At 37.7% G+C, this 16,625-nt stretch overlaps 1 protein-coding gene across 1 annotated transcript in view; it reads right to left on the reverse strand.

Annotated features, from left to right (window-relative positions):
• Window positions 1-16,625, reverse strand: part of LOC150079903 (tetraspanin-11-like) — a 95,995-nt gene that overhangs the window by 63,314 nt on the left and 16,056 nt on the right. Inside the window, exon 3 of the mRNA XM_090383275.1 lies at window positions 13,542-13,733. Coding sequence (XP_090239401.1) covers window positions 13,542-13,733 — 192 coding nt within the window. The remainder of the gene's footprint in view (window positions 1-13,541; window positions 13,734-16,625) is intronic.

Raw genomic sequence — 16,625 nt, forward strand, 5'->3', positions numbered from 1 at the left:
CCCTTTACCCTTGATGGTAGTTACCTCTTTGAGTAAATCCCACTTCAGCACACTGCAATCACTGCCACCTAGTGGTTCCTTTATCTGCACATTGATGCATGAAGAATCACTACTGATAATCAGATCAAGAGACTTACTCCCTCTAGTTGCCTCCCAAACATGCTGCTGTAAAAAACAATCATCCAATAAATCCACAAAAGCCTTACTAGTGTGAGTGACCAACTCACAAATTCCAGTCAATATATGGGAAATTAAAATTACTCCATTATAAGACACTAATTTACTGGCCCACTCTATTTCTCTGCACAATTGCTCATTATACTCATCAGATTCATTAGGCCTCATTTTTCCTTTCCCAGTGCTTATGTCACACCAAACAGACTCAACATTGCATTGTTCACCAACATCTATTGGACACACCTCCTTAGAATTTAGTGTTTCTTAACTAACAGCATAACCACTCCTCCCCTTCTGCCCTGTCTATCCTTTCTGTACACCTTGTATCCCCCCAAATTCCAGTTCTGCACTTCTTATGTCTGTGTGACATCATGTCTCGGATATCCCAACAATATCTGCCTTTGATGTCTTGACTAGCAATTCAAGCTCATCGAATTTATTAACTATACTCCTAGCATTGGTGTACATGCACCTGTTTCTACTCTTAGTTACCCTAATACAGCCCATGTATTTACTTGTTCCACTATGACTCCCAGCAGTCCTGGAAATTCCCATTGCCTTGCTTTCCAGGCTGCTGCCCAATTGCATTTCAATAGAAGTAGTGCAAGATCCACTTTTACCTCTGCCAGCGGCTTTTTTTTTGGTTTGTTTTTTTTTTTTTTTTTTAGGAGCATTAGCAACTAAGGCCATATTGCTCCGGGAATATGCGGTGGTCATTCCCTGACCTTTCCGCATTCTCCGTATTTGGTGGTGATGGGCTCGAACCCCGGTCTAATCAAGAAGCGTGTGCTACGCACTGTTGCTCCTTCCCACCTGGCTACGGAGGCGCCTGCCAGCGGCTACTGTAATCTAATAGTCCGTGTATCCCCCCCAAGCTAGCAGTTTTCCGACCCACCTAATTCTGCCTCGATAGCATCAGCAAATATTCTTGCACCCTTTCTATTTAAGTGTATCCTACTGTAATCTAATAGTCTGTGTATCCCCCCCAAGCTAGCAGTTTTCCGACCCACCTAATTCTGCCTCGATAGCATCAGAAAATATTCTTGCACCGCACCCTTTCTATTTAAGTGTATCCCATCCCTGTAGAAGCAGTCTCTCTTGTTAACAAGCACAGACCAGGCTGAGAAAAATTCTAACCTTTGAGCCTTGCACAATCTTTCCAGGGCTGAATTGATCGACAAGGCTCTCATTATTATTATAATAATAATAATAATAATAATAATTATATACTTCCTCCTATCGTGTCTGGGCAGAATTGCAGACACTTTCAAATTCAACCCTAACTCACTGCTTTTTTTCGGCATTGTCGTACTTGTTAAGTAATTCTGCCGGTCTCCTACGCTTAATATCGTTAGTGCCAACGTGTACAATAATATCACCCTTTGTGGCCTTAAAGGATGATATCTGCCCTACAACGTCCTCAACCTTTGCCCCTGGCAGACATACACTGGTCCCGTTCCATCTATCCTTTTTGCACAATATGTTCCCCGTTTCCCTGGCAATAGAGTTACCTACAACAACTAGTTCCTTTGGGACCAGCGCATTCTGCCTTGAGGGTTGCCACTGTGTTGCGTGATGTTCAAGTGCAAGCTTTGGCATTGATGTGGGCAGCTGAGAGCTTGATGGGCCCCTCAATTTAAATCCTTCGAGGGCATCCACCCTGTCCTTCAAGCTCTCATATAAGCCCATAACAATGCTGAGTTGGGACCTGATTTCCTTGCACTCCTTACATCGTGCACACACAAAGACATTCCCCTTGGCAATATCATGTCCCATTCCTGATTGCTCCCCACATAAAACAAGCAGTGCATTTAAATACTATGATTCACAGGACAACTGCCCCCTCAGTTCTCCCCTGAGCCACAGCACTTCCACTTGTTTGAGCCTTTTGCTTTGCTGTTCTGGTCTGAGTCAAGTTCAATAAAATTTCAATACAAAATATAACCCTAAATCTATACCCCAATGCAGTTATAACACTATATATATATATATATATATATATATGTATTTTGGTATCGAATATTATCTTCGATTTACGTTATATGACTTTCTTATCGCCTGTCAACTTATATGTATTAATTTATGATATTACGTTTGTAATAACCAGGTCGGTATATTTATTTAGTTAAAAAAGTACAATTCAATTGACAATGAAATTTAATAAGATTAATAAATTTTACTGATTAATTGATACTACTATACTCGTTATCTAGTTTTTCGTTAAACATTACGCTAACACACATTGTATCTTATAAGAAGGAGGCAAGTTACAAATGGTTAATCTACGGACACGAGGTATTACTTACTTTCCAAATCGCGCTATCTAAATTCAAAATAAACCACGGAGCTTGACTAGGTCTATAAGCTACTTATAGAAAATAATTTAATCTAATTAGCAAATTTAGATTAGCAAATTTAATCTAGATTAGCAAATTTGCAATAGCGGCATCATTTAAGTTACATCTCATATTGTGAATACCTTCACGACGAGTTGCCATAACATTGCACTACTTCGAATAAGTAACGCTTCACCCGAAGGAGAAGACTGTTGTTACTTATTCTCAGTGGATACGGCCATCCAGATGGCACCGTTTCAGGGCTATTTGGCCCTTCTGAGAATAAGTAACAACAGTCTTCTCCTTCAGGTGAAGTGTTACTTATTCGAAGTAGTGCAATGTTATGGCAACTCGTCATAAAGGTATTCACAATATGAGATGTAACTTATATGATTCTGCTATTGCATATTTGCTAATCTATAATTGGCTGTGTATAAATGATGCAAGTGCACTAAGATATACATAGTCTAACTCTTTCACAGCTTGAGGCATAAGCCCTTAATGCATTAGAGTCAATTAAGCGGCTAAGTATAATTAAAAACTTTTCGTTCGTGGGAGCTGCAAAACCTGTCCACCAGGAGATTTGATACCCTTACCAATACTAAGCAATAATCTATAAATTCTCTGTCTAAATAAAATTTAAAGCAAATCTACATCCTTCCTAAAATAAGGCCTCTAGACCTGCAAGCAGTATTCAAGGTGTGGCCTGACCACTGCCTTATACAGGACAAAATTCCTGTATATCATTGACAACAGCCCATGACCTGCCCTGGCAACCTGTCTGCATCGCTCAGAAATGAAGACAGGTTGCCAATCTGCATTGCTCAGAAAACTTCACATCTGACTGCACAATTACTCCCAGGTCTTTTTCATTTTCTACCACCCTAAGTGTAGTACCACACAGTTGGTATGTCCCTCTGGGGTTACTTCTACCCATATGGAGTACTTTGCATTTGTCAAGGTTAAACTTCAGTTGCCACTTCTTAGCCCATCTGCCCAAATTTTCTAGGTCCTGTTGCAGTAACACACTGCCATTACTCTCATTAACAACCCTGCCAACCTTTGTATCATCTGCAAACTTCGATACTAAGCGTTCATATATACCTTCGATATACCTTCATCAATATCACTGATAAATATACAAAACAACAGTGAACGCAACACCAAACCCTGTGGGACTCCACTAATAACATTAGTCCTTGAAGAGCAGCACCCATTGATTACCACCCTCTGTCTTCTCCCACTCAACCAACCTTTTATCCATTGTAGCAACTTACCCTTAATGCCATTCTGCTCCAATTGGTACAGTAGTCTTCCATGCGCAACAGTGTCAAAAGCTTTCCTGAAATCCAAGTACATGATATCAAAATTGTTTTTTGCATCCAGTTCCTTTGTACGAGAAATCTCGTACAAAGGAACTGAACTCAAATTTGTCAGACAAGACTTTCCCTTAGCAAACCCATGCTGTGTCTGAATTATTGCTGCAGTCTTGTCTAGATGATCCTGCAATGCATCTTTAACCAGTGACTCCATTATTTTACCTGGAACAGAAGTTAAACTAACTGGTCTGTAATTACTCGTGTCACCCTTCGATCCCCTCTGTGAACTGGGGACACATTTGCACATCTTTAGTCTGTGGGGACCTCCCTTGAGTCCAAGGATGCTCTCATATTTATGGCTAAGGGATTGCTTACTTCCTTTACTGCCTCCTTTAATATAACTGGATAGATCCCATCCACCCCAGGTGCCTTTCTTATGTTTATCTTCAACAATTTCTCCTCCACTTTGTTCTCAATTATTACAAAATCATTAAGCACCCTGTTACAATTTGATAACCATGTGGCATTTTCAAACCTTAATAACTCCTCATGTATGAATGTAGATGCAAAATACTGATTCAGTTTGTTTGCTATCTGAGCAGGATCATCAACAGTCGAACCATTGATATCAAGTGGGCCAATCAGATTCATCCCCTTCCTTTTAGAGTTTATATAAGTAAAGAAATCCTTGCTATTTTTCTCAACATCCTTTGCCAAAGGTTTCTTATAATCTGCCTTCGCCTGCCTAACCTCCTTCGTGACTTGATTACAGACTAGCTTATATATATCATAGGGTTCTGTGTCAACCGATAATTTATATGCATCTGTATTGTTACTGCCATTAGTTGAAACAGAAAAAAATCTCCATTTTGCAAACACTGCATAACTGTTGCAGTTATATCTGATGTCATTTCATTAAAAATAGCTGTTGATTTTGTCCTGTCTGAACCATACCTTTTTAGCAATTTCTGACTTAAGAAACATTTTTGCAAATAACATACCAACACAATATACTGCAGTCAATGGCACAGGTTCAACTAAATTTGAAGTAAAAAAATACTATCTATACAGCATCCAAATCAGCATTTCCACTTTAAAAAGTAAAATATTAAAGGCAAATAATTATTTTATTACTAATTAATTACTACTTAATTAACTAATTTCCTCTTCAATTTTTTTAATAAAAATTAAAAAGACATATTTCACAGATCTATGATTTAATAAAAAAAATCAAAAGATCCACGAAGATTCTTATCTCCTGGATTTTAATGCCAAATGAAACAACATGTATTTCACATTTCTGCTGTGATTAATATAATACACAAGTAGTAATAATTCATTATTTATTATTTAGTAAACCGATAAAAAAAAACAAAAAAAAAAAAAAACATGCTTCTCAAAAAGCAACTAGTTTTATATGCAAGAACAAGAACATTTTTTTTCTGTGCATCTGCCATATTGCTCATTCTCTCTTCCAATCAGCGCACAGCAACAAAAAAGATCCAGTACTTCAGCTACAATATACAGTAGAGGCTATGTGATATGTATTAAAAAAAGAAATAACTGCCAGATTTTTATTTGCCTGATTAAATGACATGGTCCACTAGGAGTTCAGCTGTTTTGATGCAGATGGATGAACACACAAAGTGAAGACAGTAGGTACTTCACACATATGCTAATGCAGCTAAAAAAAAAGGTTTTTGCATACTTCTTGACATTTGATGTTACAAATATGTTTTACATAATTAATATGGTGTAATGTCACTTTTCCTGCTATTTGATATATTAACATCATATTGGCACAAACTGCAAAATGCAAACTAAGCATGTGATCTTTGATAGATCACATGCTTGGTTTGCAATGGGGTTACAGTTTTCTTTTGTCTTGGAGAAAGTAGAGGCATTTCCATGCTTTCTGTGATTCATTTGTCTTTTTATACCTGTCAATTTCCAGTTTTTCTTAAGCAAGGCCAGATAAATCCTTGGCAGCAAGTCACAATGGTGTTTAAAAATCTAGCTTCGCACCCCGTATTTCACAGTTCAGTTTTATGGCAGCAGCAAAGTGACTGTCAGAAAACTGAACAAAGACTATGAGCAGCAATAGCCTTGTTGTACAGAAATTTCTGGAAGTCATAGTCCAATTTTTTTTTTTTTTTTTTGGTAGTTATTGGCGCATCGGCATCTGTGGCCATAATGAACCTCCCAAGGTTTTTGCAGTACTTTGATCCAAACCCGAGGCGGGATTCAAACCCGCGACCTTTGGGTTGCTAGGCAGATACTTTACCCACCCAGCTAGCCCGGTCGGCACATAGTCCAAACTGAATGATATATTTTTCAGGGCAGAAGGTGCTGGTTCCACAGGAACTAGTTATTGTCAGTGACTCTACTGTCTGGTTTGTTTGTTTGTTTGGTTGGTTTTTAGGAGCATTAGCAACTAAGGCCATATTGCTCCGGAATATGCGGTGGTCATTCCTTGACCTTCTTGATTACACCGGGCTCGAACCCCGGTGTAATCAAGAAGCGTGTGCTACGCACTGCTGCTCCTTCCCACCTGGCTACGGAGGTGCCCTACTGTCTGGGAGACAGGAATTATATTGTGAATGAGTGTATGTCTGCCAGGGACAAAAGCTGATGATGTTGTAGAGCAGATATCTTTTAAGGGCACAAAGGGTGACTGTTGTACACGTTGGCATTAATGACATCAAGATAGGCGTACTTATTTCCTGTCTACAGGTCAATGTTGAAAAAAAGTTGCGAGTTAGTGCTAAATTTAAAAGTGTTTGTAATTCTACCCAGACATGATAGGAGGGAGTATATGACAAGAGCCTTGTCAAACAATCGGCTTTGGAGAGATTGTTTCTATATGGATGGGATACACTTAAATAGAAAGTGTGCAAAAATATTTTCTGATGCTATCTAAGCAGTGTTAGGTGGGTCAGAAAACTGCTAGCTTGGAGGGGGCGATTCACAAACTAATAGATTACCAGTAGCCACAGTCAGAGGTGAAAGTGATCCTTGAACTACTTCTATTGGAATGAGCAGCAGCATGGAAAGCAAGGTGCTGGGGATTTCGAGGACTGCTGGGAGTCATCATGGAACAAGTAAATACATGGGCAGTGTCTCAGGGTAGTGCAGAATGAAAAAGACTTGGGGGTAATTGTGCAGTCAGACATGAAGTTTTCTGAGCAATGCAGACAGGCTGCAAGAGTAGCCTGTGGGGGTCTTGTCAATGATATATAGGAATTTTGCTAGCAGGGATAAGGAGGTGATTATCTTGTATAAGGCAACTTGCTGACTGGGCTAGCTGGGTAGGTAAAGTGCCTGCCTGGCAACTCAAAGGTCGCAGGTTCGAATCCCGCCTTGGGCTTGGATCAGAGTAGAAAATGCAAAAACTTTGGGAGGTGCATTATGGCCACAGAAGCTGATGCGCCAACAACTAACAAAAAAATAAGGCAATGGTCAGGCCACACCTTGAGTACTACATACACCTCATTTTAGGAAAGATGTAGAGCTGCTGAAACTAGTACAGAGAAGGGCAATAAGATTAGTGAGTGGAAAAAGGGTTGCTGTTACCAAGAACAGCTTAAGTTCTGCAAATTGCAATATCTGGAGACTAGGCACCTTCCAGGTGATCTGACTGAGGTGTATAAGGCCTTGAATGGTTTGAGCAAGCTTAATGCTGATGGGATTCTTCTTCTTGCTCAGATTCTGCACCTGAGAGGGTATAAATTCTAACTGAGGAAAGGCAGTCATAGAATAGATATGCAGAAATTTGCCTTTAGCCAGTGGGCAGTTGATTGCTGGAACAAACTTCCGTCTGTCGTTGTGGAAGTTAGTTTAAATAAATTCAAGGCTGAACTAGACAAATTTTTGGAGTGAATGGATGGGTGAAAAGGGAAGGGTTTTTTTTTTCTTTTCTTTTGGCTGATATTATATATAAGTTTGCTTTCTTGCATCATACGCCTCTACTAATGCTAATATCTGTGGAGAATTTAGTTGTCACAAAAAAAAAAAAAAAAAAAAAATGTACTGTACTTCACCAAAATTTGGTGTCCACTCGACTCACATAACAAATGGGATCTGAATAATGGGTTTAGACTCTTGGGTAGCAGCCTTATCTGTCATATCTGGAAGAATGTCTGTGACAAACCTTAGGTACCAATTGTTATAAGTCAGTCATAAGCTGTTGTAACCGGAAAAATTTAGTACAGCAGACTCTTGATTTACTGGGATTGGATTAACCAGGAAACTTCAAGATTCCAAATGAAAAAAAAAAAAAAAAAAAAAATCAACCAGAAATCATAATATTCAAGTAATAACTAGAATAGGCATAAACAGATGTTTTGAAAGTCGTAAATAAGCAACATGAAGCCGTGTTATAAGTCGTCATTGGGAGATTAATGTACCTATTATCTTGCAACTCCTGCTGTCTTCACACGCGCCGCTCAAAAAAGAAAAAAAAAAGAAAAAAAAAAAAAAAAAAAGAGAGACCAAATGTTTAGTTTGTTTTAGTGTGTTGCATCGATTACTGTGTTCCATCACACTGTAAAAGGCAAAATTTTGTTTCTTTATGCCATGTCAGGAATGTCGGAATTTTTTTTTTATATAGTATTTTTTTTTTTTTTTTGGTTTAGAAATCATGAAAAAGGACAAATGCAAAAGTTGTCCATTCAATTAAACAAAAACTTAAAATTATTCAAAAGTTTGAAAACAGTGCTTCTGTTAAATCTCTAATGAACCCTTATAATGTTGGTGACCGAACTATACGCAACACTGTAAAAAATAAAGGGAAGCTATTAGATTTAAAATCAACATCATAAAAAATAAACGGAAACATCATATTGGACACATGAGTAGTGCGTGGTAAGTTTTTTCGCTTTTTATCTATTGCCATACTTTTTACGTAGGTTGCTGAACATTTTTTGATACAGTAAGTCACCGACTTACGTAATTTATATATTTTTTCATAAATTAAAGGGTGAAGGGGACACACATTTCACTATAATAATGCAAAAACCCACAGAATTCCAGCTATCGGTATTATTGCAAATGCAAAAAGACAGAGTTTACTACCCATTTATAATTAATTGCACTAACAGAAAAGCCCAATAACCCATAAAGTGCAAATTGTTTTCATTGTTTTATGGCAGTGACCTCCAGAAATGTGCTTTAGTAAAATGTGAGCTTGCATGGAGTGATAATAGTGAGTTTTCGCCTTAGTCCCGTGAAGTTCTTTACAGAAAATTTCATTTTGACCGTTATCATGGTGTCGACTAAGAGAATAAGTGGTACGGTGGTGCCTCGCAATTCGACGTACCGCAATCCGACAGTCGGATTTTGTGGGCCAGCTCAAATGTTACATGATATTGCACAATAGAATTCTTTCTGGACTACGTAGCTGCGTTTAACATTACTAAATAGCACTAAATAGTGACGGTTGCTTCATACATTTTAACCAATGATATTAAAGAGCAGGAGTAACATTTAACCAGTGATAGATAAAGCGGGAATAGATCCTACAATCGTTCAGCTACGTTAGCCACCCTCAAAGATAGCTACAGGTATGCAGTCAGTTCTTCCTCAGTTATGAGACAACATTATCTCGTTAATAATCATAGTTTGAGTTCATGTTTGCTCGAGTTGTTTGTGCTAATTTATAATTCTGCACGTCTCATAAAGTAAAAAACTGTGTGCTTTGGCAGTTATTTCTTTTTTGAGTGAAATTTGATAATGGGTCCAAAGAGAAGTGAACAGCAGAATAATTCAGGAAAGAAACACACTTGGTTGAGCATAGAAAAGAAGAAATAAATTATAGATAAAGTGCAGAAAGGTAGAACAATTACAGATGTAGCTCAAGAGTATGGCATCCCTAAGTCAACTGTGGCAACTTTTTGGCAACAAAGAGACAAGATTATAGGCGCTAGGGTGTTCGTTGGAGCAATGAAAATTTCTGACAGAAACAGATCTTTAAATCAATGAAGAAATGGAAAAGCTGCTTCCTACCTGGATTAGAGAAAGACAGATGAAAGGAGATCCAGTAACTCAGGCAATGATCTGTGAGAAGGCTAGGTTAATTTTTGAAGAATTGCAGAAGAAAATTCCAGGACGTATCTCAATCAAACTGATGAATTCAAGGCAAGTCATGGGTGGTTTCACAGATTCAAAGGTAGAACAGGTATCCATAAAGTTCTCAGACATGGGGAAGCAGCTAGTGCAGATAAAAAGGCTGCAGAAGAGTTTGTGAAAAAATTTGTAGATTTAATCATGAAGGAAGGCTACTTGCCACAGCAAATTTTTAACAGGGATGAAACTGGGTTATTTTGGAAGCGCTTACCAAATCGAACATACATCATGCAAGAAGTGACGCTCTCAGGACATAAGCCTATGAAGGATAGGCTTACCTTGTTATTGGCAGCAAATGCTTTGTTATTTGTTTGTTATTTGGTTTTTAGGAGCATTAGCAACTAAGGCCATATTGCTCCGGGATATGCGGTGGTCATTCCCTGACCTTTCTGCATCCTCCGTATTTGGTGGTGACGGGCTTGAACCCCGGTCTAATCAAGAAGCATGTGCTACGCACTGCTGCCCCTTCCCACCTGGCTACGGAGGCGCCTCGGCAGCAAATGCAAGTGGAGACTTTAAAGTAAAGCCACTTCTGTTTACCACTCTAAAAATCCTCGGTGCTTTGGGAAGAAAATCATCAAGTCCAAACTGCCAGTGATGTGGAGATCCAATGCAAAAGCCTGGGTAGACCAGAAAGTCTTCAAAGATTGGATTTTTGAGTTTGCCCCGAGCGTAAAAAAATTCCTCATTGACAACAATTTACCTTTGAAAGCACTGCTGATTCTTGACAATGCTAGTGCTCACCCCCAAGACTTGGCAAACATTCTTGAAATTGACTTTGAGTTCATCAAAGTCCAGTTTTTGTCTGCAAACACCACATCACTGATTCAACCCATGGATCAAGAAGTAATTGCCTGTTTTAAAAAAAACTTTACACCAAGGCTTTGTTTTCACAGCTTTTCGACGTGACTCATTCTTCTGATAAGACACCGAAGGAGTTCTGGAAGACTGAGTTCAATATTCTTCATGCCATTTCCTTTATTAAAACTGCCTGGGAGGGAGTGACACAGAGGACCCTTCATGCATCATGGAAGAAACTCATTCCTTCCTTTTTTTGGGATGACAACAGTGCAGTCCAAGCCGCTGAAGAATCAGAAGCAGCTGTGGCTATGCGAGAAATCATTTCGACGGCAGAGAACCTCGATGTGGGAGAAGTTGATGAGGCTGATGTGGAAGAGCTTGTGGAGGATCACGATGACGAACCAACCGTGGAAGAACTCAAAACACTCAGCGAACAGGAAGCAAAAGTGAGAGAAAAGGAAATTTCACATGAAGAAGAAGAAGACAGGGAAAAGGGGCCGATGCCAACAGCTGCCGTTAAAGAAATTTTATTCCGTTGGGAGAAGGTGCAGTCTACTTGTTTAAAATGGCACCCCAACACTGCTGTTGAAACTAGAATGACAGACTTGTTTAAAAACACTACTATGCATTACTTCAAGGCTATCTTTAAAAAGAGGGAGAGACAGTCCACCCTTGATCAATTCCTCATCCCCATTCAAGCCAACAGGAGAAGAGAAGGGATAGAACAAGATAAATAAAACATCCTTCCAACATCTAAAGCTCAATGAAATGTATGTACTCATTATGTATTTTGTAATTTCGTTTGTTATATGGTAGAATACAGTACAGTCAATAATATTGTGTATTTCTCTCCGACAACAAATTAATCAATTTTCCATAAACTTATATGGAAAATATTGACCCGCAATTCAACTCTAATTCGGCGACAGATTACAGTCGAATTGCGAGGCACCACCGTACTAGTAAATCTACCAAGAAAAGGAAAGCGATCGAGTTGGATTAGAAAATTAAAATAATAAGGATGTATGAAAATGGCCAAACATTAACAAGTATTGTGCGGAATTTAGATTTGTCAGTGTCAACAGTGAACACAATAAAGGAGAAAGACAGAATACAAGAAGCGGTCGGCACCAATAAAGGTCAACTATAATAACGAAGGCTACAAAATACATACCAATTTTTACATCACAATTACATATGTTTTTTCTTCCTTTTATGTTTTCTTTTCTTTCGTGCCACTCCGGCTACTTCACTGCTGTCCCCAGATAAAAAATTTTTTATTTAACTAATTAAAAATATAACTATTTTTCTATATTTATAACTAATATATAAAAAAAAAATATAACTAATTAATTGAAAAACATAACTATTTTTCTTTATTCTTCTGAGGATATTATGTGGTTTTTGTAATTTTGGCATATCAGGGATATAGTAGCAATATTTTATTAGTTATTCCCGAGTTACAGAAAACTCAACTTACGTAAGAAGTCCTGGAACGTATCTCTTATGTATGTCGGGGACTTGCTGTATTTTTGGATTAACTGGGAAATTGATTATCCGGGAATTTTTTCTTACCATCTATCCCGGGAAAATCGAGAGTACTGTATTTAGAATTTAGTGTTCCACTGAAAGACAACTTATAGTTGAACATGATCTGTTATGAGCTTGCACTGCAGGAGTAGTAGAAGTGCTAAGCATTATATTGTCATGTAGGGTAAGATTTCAGTTAGTGAAGTCATCAAATGCAGATTTTTGGGGGTTAATTTGTAAGTTAAAATTTGAAAGGCAGCATTCCAATTCTGTAAGCTTTTACATGAGGAGGGCAACTGTGTGGGTTGACTTAACATTTTCATATCATATGTAGCGTATTGTGATTTTTTCTCTATTTGAGATGAAGGGAAAGCAGTGAACAGAACTCCTGATAACACACCAATTTGTGCCAGTCCTGTGATGATCTTATGAGAGTAAATGGTCATTAGTTTTGAGAACCAGTGAAATTTATTTGTCCATCTCCATTGTTGTCTCCCACGTTTTCTCTTAGTTCCTCTTGGGTACCATTCTGTCATCATGTCTTCAAGCTATGTGTCCTGTCCAAGGCCATCTCAGTTCTTTATAGTTTTGATAAGAATGTCCTTTATTTGTGTTTGCTGCCTAATCCATGTGTTTCTCTTCTTATCCAACAGTCTGATTCCTAATATAATTCATTCCATTCTTCTCTGTGTAGTTTTCAGCTTCTCTTCCATTCTTTTAGTGTGCCCAAGTTTCACTTCCATAAGTTATGGTGGGGAGTATATAGTGGTTCATTTTTTTATGTTTCAGACAAATTGGGATATTGCTCCTCAGTATGTGACTATCCTGGAAGTAACTGTCAATTAATCAGTTACTTTCCAAGTGATGTTACTGCCTGGTTACCCGCATGTCACTTAACCAGTTTTATGCATAACGTAATTTGGCTTCACAAATCTGACTTTAAATTTGATGCTGCAGGCCTGAAAGGATTCTGCACTGAATATCACTGGTGGTGAACATGTAAATTATTAAAACAAACTACCTGCTATTGAAATTCTAAGCAGCTGCTACTGAAAAGAAGTATCATTGCATGATCTCATCACAAAGAATAAATAAGTAGAAGCTGAGAATCCATATAATAAAAATTTCAATCTCAGTCACAAAACAAATTATTATTATAATCATTATTATGCATGTGAGTTAATATATTATAAGTTAACATAATGTATGGAATTCCAACTTTGCACTATTCATTTGTAAAGTGCTATATACTCACCAAATTAACTGTCAACATTTGTAAATGAAGAATTCCCCAGCAGCCTACAAAACCAACAACAGATACAATGGCACCTGAACTAATCAGGGCACCAGAAATAAATGACTGTATTCTATATCCAAGTAATGGATCAAGGATTTCATGTTCTGCTTTAGCCCAAATGCCAATACAGAAAATTGCTACACCTGTGACCTGCAAATAAATGAATAATAAGAATTACATAATTCATAGACAGAAACTTAAATTTCTTTTTTTTTTTTTAATTAAAAATTAACTAGATCCAATACTATATCAATATACTACAATGACAAAAACCAACACAGTCAGTTTTGGTGAGTACAGAGTTGAACTGCAAATGGATGCTGGCTAACTGACACACATTAGTATTAGTACCAGAGTGGCTAATGATGCAAGGAAGTGGACTTTTTTAAAAAAGAAAAATTCCCCACTCATTAATATTTTTGCCATAATCTATACATAATAAATAAAATAATAATAGCAACTCTTCAGATCACTGTACTGGCATCAAGATGCAATTTGGCATAGAAAATGCATGACATATGGATTACACCAGGTAAATCCAGTCAACTGAAACTATCAACTGAACACCAGTGAAGAGAACAAAGCCATGATGGGGGAAAAGACCTAATATATTTAACTCCAGGGGCTCACATCTGGTGAGTATGAGCTTGGCACACCCAGGGTCCTGAGCTGGATATCACATTCTTCTCTTTCTTGGTGATTCCATTCTACTTCTCTCTCTCTCTCTCTCTCTCTCTCTCTCTCTCTCTCTCTCTCTCTCTCTCTCTCTCTCTAGGGTAATTCTAAAATTTTTTTTTTGGCTGGTGCAGCATAAGCCTCAGGCTTCCTTACACCATATAGCTAATAATAATATATCTGGGAATGATGCTGACACCACAGTTAAAACACACCTGACTGAGAAATACCATCACATACTGAGGAGCAGGGCTATGGAGTCAGAGGTTTCTATGTAGCTGGAGCCTGTTAAAAAAAAAACTGGCTCCATGGCTCCAACTAACTTGGTCAGTCACAATTGTGAGGGTAGCACATATGTCATATGCTTTGGGTGCTTCATGGTATAGTTTCATTTCCCTGTTCTTTTTGTTTACTATTATTATTATTATTATTATTTTTTAATGTTTAAACCAGTGAGTGGTTTTCAAATAATGCACATTTTATTTTTTCAAAAATATCCTGTGTCTGGAAACCCTCAATGATGAACAAAGGTTCAAGAACAAAGTCTAATGTATTTGAATACTTTACAGTCACTGAAGATGATAAATACAATAATTGACAGTGATGGCAAGATTTTGACTAGTGGAGCAAAAATTAGTAAACCTTTGACCAATAAGACCAATATTTCAACAAGAGCATTCAATTTGAAGCGTTACATAAATCGTAATCATTCTGAAGTGCTTAAGAGTATAGAAGAGGAAGAAAGACTCAAGCTGAATAAAGCAAGCACTTCTGGTTCTTCATCATCAAATAGTCAAGTAAATCAATCAAATATTTTGTTGGTCAAAAAGTCACCGTGTCCATGACAGCAGATCAATTCAAGAATTACATTATTGAGTTAGTGGTGAAGAATTATTTACCTCCGAATGTATTTTGTAAGCCAGTGATGCTTGGTTTGATAGGAGAAATGGCCCAAAAATTTAAAATTAGTTTGGATAGAGGCAATATTTGAAGTTTTATAATAGAGAAAGCAAAGGAAGAAAAATTTGCCTTTATAAATGATCTAAAAGTACGTTTTGTATATTTGAAAATGGATGCTTGCACATGTTGTAGAGTAAACTACTTTGCAATAAACATTCGATTTGTTGATGCCAACAATAAAATAATTATGTGTACATTAGCAGTAAGGGATACAAAAGCCCAACATACAAGCGATTCATCAACTAGTGAAAGATGTTCTGCAAGAGTTTGAAATAGAAAAAGAGCATGTATTGTTGCATTGTGACTGATAATGCCTCCAACACATCAAGTACCATTGAGAAGTTAAAAAAAGACCAAGAGAGAGGTGATTCAATAGCAGACAATGAAAGTGAAAGAGATGAATCAAGTGGTGAGACTCCAGAATTAGAACCTGATGATGATGCAGAAGCAGAACTGGATTTAAGTGACATTATGGATGAAATTTCAAGCCTCTCCAGAGCCCAGCACATGCATTGTGGTATACTTTACTTTACTTTACAGCTGGCAATTCATGATGGCTTAGGAAATAAACATGCAACTGCTCTTGTAAGTAAAGTGAGGTAGGTTGTACTAGCTGCTAGAAAGCCAAAAATAGAAGCAATAATTAAGCAGCTTGCTGGAAAAGAAGCAATTGTGGATCAAGCTACTAGGTGGAGTAGCTATATAATGATGGACTGCTTACTGGAACTGAAACCTATCTTTATTGACATGGCCAATCCTGTAGTAACTCTAACAAAAGTACTGTGGGACCAGGTGCAGAAACTTAAAAACTTGCTTTACCAACCACATATCACTACAAATAAAATTCAAGGTGAAGACTTGACTCCCGGTCAATTCCTAAAGGAATGGAAGTCTCTGATCTACTGCCTTTCCAAGATATATGGTCCCACAGCTGAAGGTATCATGACTAGAGTTTCCAGGTCCTATGTTTTTCCCGTAATCTTTACGTTTTTTTGGTTGATTTTACAAAAAGATTGTTGTGAATGTTGTGATTTTTATTCAAATCTATTGCAATACCTAGAAAAAAACTATGACTTCAGTAAGAAAAATAAGTGTTCTAAGTTAATAAACTTTTCTCTGGAAACAGAAGAAATTAAGTATCAAGATTTTGAAACGGCAATTGATATTTTTCAACTCCAAGAAAGTGTAAATCTGGATGAGTTGTTGTTGTTATTTGGTTTTTAGGAGCATTAGCAACTAAGGCCATATTGCTCTGGGGATATGTGGTGCGGTGGTCATTCTCTGACCTTTCCATATCCTCCGTATTTGGTGGTCACGGGCTCGAATCTGGACGAGTTGTATGAAGAGTTCTGTGAGAATAGGTTGAAGTTGCTGGAAAGTGTTACGTGTACAGGAAATGATGTGCAC

The sequence above is a fragment of the Mastigoproctus giganteus genome, chromosome 10, assembly GCF_048544385.1.
Source record: "Mastigoproctus giganteus isolate SK-2022 chromosome 10, ASM4854438v1, whole genome shotgun sequence".
Taxonomy (NCBI): domain Eukaryota; kingdom Metazoa; phylum Arthropoda; class Arachnida; order Uropygi; family Thelyphonidae; genus Mastigoproctus; species Mastigoproctus giganteus.